The sequence below is a fragment of the Molossus molossus genome, unplaced genomic scaffold, assembly GCF_014108415.1.
Source record: "Molossus molossus isolate mMolMol1 unplaced genomic scaffold, mMolMol1.p scaffold_m16_p_14, whole genome shotgun sequence".
NCBI classification, from domain to species: domain Eukaryota; kingdom Metazoa; phylum Chordata; class Mammalia; order Chiroptera; family Molossidae; genus Molossus; species Molossus molossus.
In genome coordinates, this window is record NW_023425349.1 from 66,488,865 (window position 1) to 66,501,546 (window position 12,682).

The window sequence follows — 12,682 nt, forward strand, 5'->3', positions numbered from 1 at the left end:
AATAGATATGAATTACTTTTGTATTTGTTCAAAATACAGAGTTAAACAAATTTAAATAACCACTATTAGCTTAAATTGTTTTCATTTTATACCCAAAAGAGATTTTTTTTTTACTGACTTTCTAACTTGCATCTTCTCTCAAAAGCAATGTGGGTGTTTATACCTAAAAAAACAATGCTACCAAAGCTCTTCTAAGGGATTTAAAATTTTTTTCCCCAGTTACATAAAAAATAATTATTAAGCATATTTTCCACTACTAGTTGTAATGACAGTTTATTTTATTTCCTCTTTTGTCTGGACCTGCAGTAAAGTTACATAATTCATATTAACACCACATGTTGAGATCTTCCACCATATCATCTGACTCCAATTGTATTAATATCTTCAATTGGAAGTACATTCTCAATATTGATCACGAGTTAATACCTTAAAGTAAACAAGGCAAATGCCTGCTGGGGACAGGCTCATGTTGCAGGGAATAAATTGCAAGGAATAAATTCATAATCTGGGCCACCGTCAGTACCAAATACGAGAATAAATCAAAAGGTGATAGAATCTGCATGTTTCTCTCGTTTTACATCAAAGACCACAGGCTCAGCCAATACCTCTATGTTTATATTGTAATCAGTGCATAAAAACCACAATTGTTACAACTCAGATCACATGTCCTTTCAGTTTCCACAAAGCAATGCGTACGATTACGCATTATCTGAGTGAGCCCTCACCAGCACCAAGCTGTGTGCTGTCCCCATTGGGGACACCGAGTCCCAGAAGAGGTGAATGACTGGCCGCGTATTGAGGAACTACTGACTAACAGAGACGGGCTCCTGACTCCCAGTCCGGGGCTGTTTCTGTTGAGCTGCACTGGGTTCCATGACAAGTCAGTCTTCAAAACAGAGACAGAAATAGGACAAAATCCTGATTCATTGATTCCCCAGTTTTTTCCTCGCTCTGGATACAAACCGGTCCTTAGTCACAAAATACACATATTTGGGGACTGGGGGCTAGAGACAGTGAAAACATGCTCTAAGTGGGAGTGATTCAGATTAAACATTTTAACATTGTTTGCTGAAAATAAATACCTACAATACAGTTAAAAAGCCGAAAGAGACCTTGACAATCACTTGTTCCTTTTCTATTTCACAGGCAAGGAAAATATGGTGACGCCGAGAGCAGGGGGCTCCACCAAGGTCACTGTGGTGACCGCTAAGGGCAGCACAGCCGGGACCACACGGGGTCGGGTCGGGCTGTCTTCCACTCAGTTTCCTGATTGTTTCCAAATTAGAGGACTAAACACAGTCCAGATATTTACAAGGAACCATCACAGTGCTAGAGAGATTAGAAAATTAGATCTTACCAACATTATGGGTGTAAAAATGATTGATATTTTACATATCATTTAAAGCAGCAGGAACTTTACTTGGCTTCCTATAAGAAAAATAATCAATGTATACATTTTAGGCTGTCATTGCTAAAGGATAATGTCTAAAATATAACTTTATCTTCCCTTTAGATACATACTTTAAAAATTTTTGTTAGACTTAAGTACATTCAAAAACAGGATAGTCTCTCAAACATGTCACCACTTTTAACTTACATGACGAATAAAAAAAAATAACAATATTTTACCATTGTTGATAGATTGATAGATACAGGTGTTTTCAACTATTAACTACATTACCCCATCCCTGTTCGTACCCACTGCCTGTCTTTTTCAGGAGGTTTCAGAAGGTTATCAAGCTATTTTGAATGTAAGTGATTATATTTCCCCCCTGAAATTTAAATATTAGGCAACAAAATAACTCTGATTTGTCTGACCAACAAATCTAAAAATGGCTCAACTTGTAAGCCATCTGCTACTTAAACAATATTCATTTCCATATTAAAAATAAATAATCTAATTAAACTTTATTGTACCTGTGAGTCCTTTAAAAGACTTCTTCACTCTCCAATTTAAATCTAATATGAAATTAGTTTTGAAGAGGCAAATATAAGAATTTTCTAGATAGTTCACAGGGAGGAAAAAAACAAACATTCACGTATAACAACAGTAAACAACACAGAGGACAGAAAATATTAACAATAAAATTAATTTTTTGTCTCTCATTCCACAAGATGACTTTTCCATTTTAATACAAGGTCGAAATCTATAGCAGATGTTGATGTTAACGGAGGGGAAATGCCTCCTTCAGGTTCTCGTCAATCTGAGGACGTTTTTCTCCAGAGCTGAAGAGCTGCCTGAATTCTGAAGTGTAGTCTAGACTCCATAGAGTAATCTTTGTAGTTGCTCCTAAAGACAATAAGATCGTAATGTCAAAATGTTTTGTATACCAGAGTACCACCTCCACCCCCCCTTCCTGTCATCTTCATTCCTTATTTGCTTTCACACTTGAATATGCATAACAGCGGATATTGTTAAAATGTAGATTATGTCCTGCGAGGAGGATGGCAAAATATTCTTCATTTTTAGAAGCTTCCTGGTGATGACCTAAAAGTCTACTTTGAATACCAAGGTTCTACTTAATTACCAAACCATTCACAAACGCAGCAAGAAAGTTATGAGAAGGGTTTCACAATTTCATGAACTATTCTTGAACAGCTGACCTGTTTTTCTACACTGGAAATGTTAAGGCAGCCTTGTATAAATAAGGTGAACATGATCGATCACAACCTCCGCCAAAAATAATCCTGAAACTTCCATGAAACAACTGCAACAAAGACAGCAGGGTTACATGGTGATACCAAAATTGCTTCTTCCATTTCTCACAGGCAAAGAGCGGCCAGACCATTAAAATCCACAGATGATTTAAAAACTTTACTTAGATCAGTTATGACTTCTCTTTGCTAGAATTGTTAAGAGTGATCAAAATGGAATGGCTTCTGTTCATAGCAGCACTATTTACAATAACTAACATCTGGAAACAGCCCAATTGTCCATCAGTAGACGAATGGATAAAAAAGCTGTGGTACATACACACAATGGAGTACTATGCAGCTGTAAGAAAGAAAGATCTCTTATCCTTTGAGACGACATGGAGGGACCTGGAAAGTATTATCCTAAGTGAAACAAGCCAAGCAGAGAAAGACAAATACCACATGATCCCACTTATATATGGAATATAATGAACATAACAGTCTGAGGAATAGGGTAGACCCAGAAACATGGAAGTAGGGTACAGACTGACAACCCTCAGAAGAGGGGGTGGTGGGGGGTGGGAAGAGATAAACCACAGAACTTACATGCATGTTCGCATAACCAATGGACATGGACAACAAAGCTGGGGACAGGGTGGGGGGGATGGGGAGGAGGGTGCCAATGGGGTAAAAAAGGAGAAACATCTGTAACTAAAATAAAATTAAAAAATAAAAATAAAATAAAAAATCAATAAAAACATTAAAAAAAAAATGGAATGGCTTCGACTTTGGGCTCCTGCTTTTACACAGTCTTTGGCCCACGGGTGAGCTGTAACTTCGTTCTTTGCTGTGGCATTTCTTTCTCTCTATAGCCCTTCACTGCACACATGTCTAAGTACTACTTACTGGTAACCTTGGAAAGGGTTATTATTCATAATAAGGGCTATTATTCATAAGCTAAATAACATCTTACTAGAGTTTACTAAAGGATGTAACTGAGTATTTTCCTAAATGTCTGGCCATTAATTTTGGCAACTTTGCAAAGCTCCTACTATATAAGGGAAACTGCAGACAACTGACATCTTGAAATTATTGGGAAGACTCTGTTGGCATCATCAGCAGTGGCTTGAGTTAGGGGTGACTTCTGATCACTGCCGCTCTTATTTTTCAGTAGTGAATTACTAGTCTTTCGTTTTCATCATGCTAAATTTGCCTTATTGTGCATTGCTTAGGTAACACTAAATATGTCCAAATAACAAATACTTGGAACAAAAATATTTATAGTCCCCAATTTTCCATCAACCACATTTGAAGACACATACGTGTCCATTGAAATATGAGTCATTATCACTTTCAACGAATTAACTTTCAAAGTTATTTGCTCTCATATCTTCCTGTTAACAAGGAGGAGGAGGAGAAGGGAGAGAAAGAGGAGAAAGAGGGGGAAGAAGAAAGAATGAAGAAGAAAGAAGAAGGAGAAGGAGGAGAGGAAGGAGGAGGAGAGGAAGAAGGAGGAGGCCTTCTTGGCTCCACCCAGCCCCTGAAGCTTCTGCCCCTTACTATGTTTTATTCACAGCAAAACATCCTGAAAGAGTTGCCTGAAGTAGCCGCTCCACTTTCTCACCTCACTTGTTAAAGTCACCAATGATCCTCGTGCAGCCAAGTTCACGTCTCTAGTCTCGCCCCGCTCGACCTCTCAGCAGCTATCTTTACAACTGGCCACTCTCTTCTTTTTGAAACACTTTGTCACCTGGCTTTCCTGGATGCCATCCTGATTCAGTGGCCATTTCTTCTTACTCTTATTGTTTATTCTCATTAAAATGATACCAGATCCCAAGACTGTGTGCTGGACACGCCCCCCTTTCTCTCTCTCTCTGGCTGTTTCCCAAAAGGACTTCATCAAGTATTGCGGCTTCGAATATCTGTGTCTGTGCTAGTGACTGTGAGATCTCCACGTTTGGCCTTTATCTTTCCACGAACTCCATGCTTTCACAGCTGACTGCCACCTTGCCATCTCTCTGTGGACACCTGGTAGGCATCTCAAAATATCATGTTCCAAACAGAAGTATGTTTTTTTCTCTCCCCAAACCTGCATCTCTAATATTCCCCATCTGAATAAAAAACATCATTATGGACCTAGCACTCAACCTCCTAGTCTAAAGGTTACTTAGCTGTGGCTTCCACCAGGAGTGTTCCCCACACAGTATTCTGCTAACTAATCTCAGGACTGGCTCTGATAAGGCAAATATCAGCTAGAATATCACCTCCTCAAAGAAACCTTCCAGAATCAAGCCATCTAAAGCAACTGCCAGGTGCTGTGTATCAGACTGTAAATCTCAGCAAAGCACATACCATTATTTTTTTTTACTTGTTTATTTACTATCATCCTCCAACTAAGAAAGCAGGAACATTGCCTGTTTATATATAATTGTCTCTAGAGCCTTTACTACTGCTGGGTAGATAAGAGTTGCTCAGGCCCTGGCCAGTTTGGCTCAGCGGTTGGAGCATTGGCCTGCAGTACAGAGAGACCCAGGTTCGGTTCCCGCTAAGGGCACGTACCTCGGTTGCAGTTTGTCCCCGGCCCTGGTTGGTTGTGCGGGTGGCAGCCACTCGATGTGTCCCTTTCACGTCGATGTTTCTCTCTCTCTCTTCCTCTTTCTCCCACTCTATCTGAACAAAAAATGAAAAAATGCCCTCGGGTGAGGATAAAAAAAACAAAAAAAAACAAGAGTTGCTCAGTGAATACTTGCTGAATTTGAGTAAATGAACGAACCAATGAACCACCAAAGTATTTATGGCCTGGGACTAAAAAAGGCATTGTTTATCCAGTGCGCGGATCTCTGAAGGCAAACAGACCACAAGGCTGTTGCCCCGCTGAGTGAGCCATGATCACATGTCTGAGCCATTGTCTGGTAGAAATGATAGAGTGCTTTGAAGTTGCCACAGTGGACAGAAAAAAAAGAGGGAAAGACTCAAAGGACTTCTTCAAATCAGTGGTCTTCAAGGAAATGAGAAATATGGTTGATTATACCAAAGGTCAGCAAATTATTAGCAAAGTTATGGCTAAATCTGGACTCACCCACTCATTTCTATACTGTCTTCTATGGCTGCTTCCGATATAATTACGTAGCAGCAATGGATACATTACCCTCTAAAGCTAAAAATACTTTACTCTCTGGCCCTTCCCAGGAGTTTGCCAACTTCTGATATAGAATAGGTTAGACTAGATATCTGTCATACAGCAGCCCACAGCCACACCTCTGTAAACAGTCACAGGGCCAGGCATTCAGAGGGTTGAAAAAAACACAATTACAGCAACAGCCATGAGCACAAACTAAGCATAAGTTAGCAAAGGTAACATTATCACTAGCTTTCATTATCGTTTGAACTGTTAAGTGCATCTGTACTGTTACTGCCGTGCTCATGGTGTGATGTTCCCGACTCCAGCGCAGTCCAGGGAGAGCGGTCAACACTCACCTCGCAAATTCCAGGGCCTTCATGGCCTTGTCCATCTCCCCTTGGCTTTTGAACAAAAACGCCAACTCAAACATTGTAAATGGCACTAGGTAGTGGTCGAACTTCAATAGCTTTTCACTAAATGAATGAAAAGCAATTAAGTCTTAAGGGAAAAAGAAACACATCATTCTTTTAACATACATATTTCCCCATCCCCCATAAAAGCAGTGCTTAGCAGCACAATTACCAGAGAAAAACTGTCATTATACAAAGTTTGCTCAAAGACTCTAATGAACTATGGCAATCAATAATATGCTTTTAATATATTAATCTCTTATTCTATTCCTTGGTCTAAATTGGATCAGCACGGGGGATTGCTACTGCCCCTTAGAGATATAAATACATGCAGATCTTCAAAGATTAACCCTGGGAAGGACAAGATCCCCCTCCTGAACATAAATGCGTTCCATTTTAAAAGAATGCTGTATTATTTTTCATGAAGGTTCACTTCGATTTGTATTACTCTTTCGATGTGTAGTGGTCAACACTTCTGTTTTCAGCAATATTATGAAAATTCTCTGATGACAAAATACCTCCAAGCACTAAAAAAATACGAATAACACACTTTCAAATGCATAGCTCAGCTCCCATGAACATAAAAAAAATTCTCAAACTGAAAACAAAACAAAACCAAAACTTTGAGTGTGTGGATGATGCCAAAGCAGTCTGGGTCCTTCAGTCTGAACCACCCAGGGCTTTGTGTTTCAGTGTCCAAAGTGGGGATGAGCCCAGCTGGTGTGGATCACTAGTTGAGCACCAACCTATGCACCAAGAGGTCGCTGGTTCGATTCCCAGTCAGGGCGCATGCCCAGCTCGTGGGCCAAATTCCCAGTGGGGAGCATGCGGGAGGTGACCAATCAATATTCTCTCTCACTGGTGTTTCTATCTCTCTCTCCTTCTCCCTTCCTCTCTTTCGGGGGAAAAAAAAAACCTGAAAGGTCCAAAAAACAAAACAAAGAGAGGATAAGGCCTTGCACCCACAGGACAGGGGCAGGACTGAGACCTCTGTATAAACTAGGGCCCTCGAAAGTCTGCTCCATCAGAGAACAGCAGTTTAGAAAAACCATCTCTGGCACAGGAGGAAAACACTGGTCCCTTGGCCTCTGCTCTAGGTGGGAAGTAAAAACACATTCCTTGGGAAATTAATGACCAGTAGCCTGTCCTCACATGAGTTTGCAATTTACATTTACATTGCCCTAAAGATCCAAGAACCTCTAAGCAATCAAATGAACATGAATGTGGTTCTGGGCTGGGAAAGTCTTCAGGGCCCCTGGCAGAAAGAAAAGCAAAATGACTTTAGAGAGACTCTTCCTGAATCCTAGCGTCAAAGGAGGCTCAAGATAAAATGCCAGTGAAGAAAAACTCAAAATCCAAAATTATAAAACACAGAAGCAAACAATTCACTACTGTTAAAACACAACAAATGGCACAAATGGGTATCCTTTTAGTAATCCTTTTGATGCTTATAAAAACACCAATTAAACAGAACTCAATGGATACTTCTTTAACATGTTTACTAAAAACTGCATTACTTATTTGGGACATAGACATGGTCTCTTTCCTCTTCCTATAAGGACACCAGAAGGAAGAGCGGCCATGGGTGGAAAAGCACATGAAGTGGAACAGAAGATGTCAACTGGAATTCTGTGGCTGAGATCTACTCAGCTTACAATGTTTAAAAAAATTTTTAACCAATATTTAAAAATCAGGAGATTTTACATAAAATCCAGATTCCGGGCTTTTCATAAAAAAATTGTGTGGCTCAGCCAGTTGAGTGTCGTCCCGTGCACCGAGAGGTCACCGGTACAATTCTGTCAGGGTACGTGCCGGGATGCAGGCTCCATCCCCAGCAGGGGGCATGCAGGAGGCAGCTCTCATCAATGTTTCCATCTCTCTCTCCCTCTCCCTTCCTCTCTCTCTAAAATCAATTTAAAAAAAAACAAACATATTTTTAAAAATTGCAGGGATTATTCTACACTGCACCAAGCAATAATCAATGAAAACTAAGGAGTGGCTGCATTCTTTAGAGAAAACACACAATCTCCTGAATCTGCAGTGCCCACCAGTCCCTTATTCCTGCCGTCACTCAGTAAGGTGTCTTGTCTGGCCCTTGTAGATGTTTGCATTTATGACTCCAGACTTAGAGAAGAAAGCCAGGCATTAGAACCTTGACTCAGCTCTCAGTTTAGTAAAAAAAGAACCTCATGTATATACAGAAGAAATGCCTTTTGACAAAAGAGAAGCAGCTGTCGTGTTGATCCCACGTCCTTCTTCCCTGCCAGATCCTATCACTCCCTCGTCAGCTCTGAGTCCCTAGGATCCAGCACAGTCTCTGGCACATGGTGGGTGCTCAGATATCTGTGGCATAAATAAATAAATGGGAAAACAAATGCAGCAATCAAACAGTATCAGAGATGCCATACATTGCTGCCCGAGTTTAGATAGACACCTCTTAGCTCGGCCACAAACTTAGTTTCGTGTGTCACCTTGAAACAACAACTGAAGATGCACAAAGCCATGTCCCACTTAGATGATAATTTTGATCTTAAAGAAAACACTACTGGGTTCCCTTTCTGGGCACCAAGTACAAGGGTAGTAGCAATTCCTCAGGAGCCACAGTTTGCACCGGGTTGGCTCCGCGTTTGGTTTACCTTTGGATAACATAATTGAAACACAATTCCGCCTGCAGGGGCCGCTCCAAGTTCTTCAGGCAGCATCCCTTCAGCAGCTTCACTAGGCACTCATCATCTACCGAGTACTCGCTCCGGTCTTAAAGCAAAACAAACAAAAATCACACACAGAAGCAAAAACACTTTCAAAAAAAAATTCCTAATTAAGAGAAAAGAACTGATCATTGATATTAGGTTGCAGAGGGATCATTAAAAATAAGAAAAATACTTTTAGCATTTGCCATGCCTCACTAAATAAAACACAGTGAAACTTTTAAATTAAAAGACCATTGAATTTATCACATTAGTTCTGTATACCATTTTATTGAGAGGTTCACTTCATCCACTTCAAAGTTTTTTCAGGGGCTCATATTCTGAGTTATGTGACTAGTACAGCAGAGGAACATCTGGACTCTAGATAAATAGGGGCTCGGTTAATTCTACAGAAGGTAAGACCATGAGGAGCAAGAAGGCTGCCTCCTCCCGTGGTTCCGGCTTCTGACTGCGCTGCTTCCCGCCGATGAGGACAGCACTTCCCTATGGAGAAGCAGGTGGCCTTCCACCCATTCAACGTTCAGAAAGCAGATCGTTATGTTTATAACTTATCAATTCTCCCAGGCTATGTTCTTTTGGAGGGAAATTATATCATAAAATTAGGTAAAATGGATCTGAAGTCCACGCAATGTACCTCAGACCCTCACACTCTTCTACCTGCTTGAGGCTAACGGACAGGTTTTCCTTGGCCCACTTTTCCCTTTGGAAAACGCCTCTTTGCCTTCCACAGCCCAAGGCTGTGGATAAACAGGAGGAGCCTCCTTTGTGTCTATCTGAAGAAGGTAGCCATTTCACATCAACCACTTTTGAATGAGAGGTTTTTGCAAGTAAGGAGCAACTAAGAAACCATTCCGAGACAGACTGGTAATTTGTCCATTTCAGGCTGTGACAACACTTGGGGGCGGGGCGCGGCAGGAGACAGGGGGGCTGTTAAGCAAACTAATGAGGCCCTGGGAGTCCCTCACATTGAAATCCTCTGGCTTTCAGAACGAACCTCAGAAACCCCTATTCACATATCTGCTGCTTTAGTTAGTAAGCTCTTTGCCTATGGCAGGATAATGAGGCTAGTACCCAAGTTGAAGTGGGTGGCCTAACTTCTAGGTGCCGAAAACAGCCGACATTCACCTGTCACTTTCAAGCTCTGATAGGTCATTTGCCAAGAAAAATCACAGTTATCAAAACCACATTACCTTTCCTATTACTTACAGACCATTTTTCTACCCCCCCCCCAAAATGTATTTATGCTTCTAATCATGGATGCTCACTGAAATATGCATTCAAGAAACAACACCTTGCCAGGCCTAGAACCAAACCCCTAGGTTCCATACTAGATGCTGGTTTTTAGTACTGTTTTTGTGCATTTTATTGAGTTCTGGGTAGGAATTTTTGATAGTCTGTGTTATCACAAAGTGTTACTGCTTGGTGGACGACGATTTTGCCAAGAGGAACAGACATAACACCATGCAAAGCTTAGGTACCAGTAAAGCCACACTTATTTCGATCATGAGTTAGGAATATGGAAAACAGGTTCAAAACACCATTCCTCCAAACACCTTAGAAAGCAAAACCATTATTTCTTCAGACCAAAGAGTACTATTTGTCAGATCATATTTTCCCTTAAAATGTGAAGCTCTATCACGATTATATAGCTCATGGGTGAGTTCACGGAAGAACATTTCAACACAGTTTCCATTTTACATTCCAAGAAAATGATGATGCTGCCAAAGCACATTTTCATCACAAAAGATCTGCACTTAGTAATAAAACAGAGGGTAGGCAGAGGAAAGAAGTCGTTTGAGGCCCAAACTACATAAATATCTACATTGAACATCTTAGAAGCTAGTTGATATACACCAAAGAAAAAATTTGAAAGGAGATTTAGAAAGTGAAAAGCCATAAAGTAAATAACACTTTTCCTTTTATGCAACTCTGGTTTTGTTTGCTATATAAATTCACCAAGCATGCCCTGGCCAGTTTGGCTCAGCGGTTAGAGCGTCGGCCTGCGGTCCTGAGAGACCCGGGTTCGGTTCCCGCTAAGGGCACGTACTTCGGTTGCAGTTTGTCCCCAGCCCTGGTTGGTCGTGCGGGTGGCAGCCACTCGATGTGTCCCTTCACGTCGATTTTCTCTCTCTCTCTTCCTTCCTCTCTCTCCCTCCCTTCCTCTCTCTCCCTCCCATTCTATCTGTACAAAAAAATGGAAAAATATCCTCGGGTGAGGATAAAAAAATAAAAAATAAAAATAAATAAATTCACCAAGCAAATTAACCACAACGAAGTAAAAAAACATAGCTACTGTACTAACTTCTGGCTAAATGTTGAATTTAGTTAGATTTCAGATGAAACACAAATGGAATTAATAGCAAACACTGACTCCATATCACACCAAGTATTTGTCTCTCTTTAAACAGCACTGCTCCCTTGGTATCCATGACCAGCCTCTCAGAACTATGGCCTTGTCAAAATAGAACACCAATTGTACCCGCTACCATCTTTTACTTCAAAGACACAAAACTACATTAAATTCCTAATAATGGGGGTGAGGGTGGAGATGAGGTCACCTCAGGTTTATAACTGAACCCCATTTTCCAATTTTGGATTTCCCCACCCCCACTCGAAAGGACAGAACCGTGACTACTCAAAAGTCATAACAGTTGTTAAGGGATGGGGAAAGGTGGGTGTGTGTGGGGTAATCTTCCTGCATAAAACAATGGACCTGAAAGAGACCATCATCATAAATTTCATGTGTAACATCTGGCAAAGGATATCTTCAGAAAAGAAACCAATTTTTTTTACCTAGGTAAAGATACACAAAGACAGTTTTACAAAGTACAGTGTGTTTGAGCTTCCCTGGGCCCTGCTTAAATATCTCTACAGTTTATCATCTCAGTATGTTGTTAGAAGAGGAAGGAATTGCCCAGCCGGTGTGGCTCAGTGGTTGAGCATCAACCCACACACCAAGAGTTTGCCAATTCAATTCCCAGTCAGGGCACATGCCCAGGTTGTGGTCCCGATCCCCAGTGGGGGGCGTGCAGGAGGCAGCCAATCGATGTTCTCTCTCATCAATGTTTCTCTCTCTCTCTCTCTCTCCCTCTCACTTTAAAAATCTAAAGAAAAAAACCAACATATTCTCTCTCTCCCATTTTTCTGGGGAGGCAACCAAATATTTGGTGGCCTTGTTCTGACAAGGCTTAAAAAAAAAAGGAGGAAGGAGCAGAGACAGTGTCTTGGTTTTCTAAACCTATATTGCATTTTACGTGCATGGTCTGATACATATATTATTCCTTTAATTCTTTCCCCCAACCCAAGGAGGGGCAAAATAAACCTAGGGGTAGGGGTAAAGAGTCTGCTCAAACAGAGAAAACCCAAAGGTCCTTCAGGACTTCTTAAAAGACAAAGGCCCCACCCTGCTGGTACATATCAGTCTACACTGAAATGATGGACATTCAAATATCTGGATTTATTCTACTAAACCCAAACTCTTTTCTTTGTAGAAAAACAGAAGCAAGCTGGCCTACTTTTCTGGGGGAAAGAATAAGCCAAAATGTTTTCACTTAATAAAAAGAGCTTTTCCTTTACCTCTCAGTTTTCACCTATCCACTTATGTAAAGAAATATTCATGTTTCCATTTAGTTTATAGATATGTGGGATTTAATTATAAATAATTCCCTTAGTAGCAGAAGCAAAAGCTTTCTCTGCCTATCATAATTCTATATCTAACGGGGGAACTAAGAGTATTCAAGTGGGCAAATTAATGAAAGGTGGGCAAATTAGTTGAACAAAAATGAATACTAAGAAATTTGTTCAAAAAT

The 12,682-nt window shown here is 40.7% G+C and overlaps 1 protein-coding gene across 2 annotated transcripts in view; it reads right to left on the minus strand.

The window, feature by feature from the left end:
- Positions 1–220: 220 nt before the first annotated feature.
- Positions 221–12,682, minus strand: part of TTC39B (tetratricopeptide repeat domain 39B) — a 160,386-nt gene continuing 147,924 nt past the window's right edge. For both annotated transcript variants that reach the window (XM_036260324.1, XM_036260323.1), the window contains 3 exons: positions 8,802–8,919; positions 6,112–6,228; positions 221–2,290 (listed from right to left, as the gene is read on the minus strand). In XM_036260324.1, coding sequence (XP_036116217.1) covers positions 2,200–2,290; positions 6,112–6,228; positions 8,802–8,919 — 326 coding nt within the window. In that variant the 3' untranslated portion in view covers positions 221–2,199. The remainder of the gene's footprint in view (positions 2,291–6,111; positions 6,229–8,801; positions 8,920–12,682) is intronic.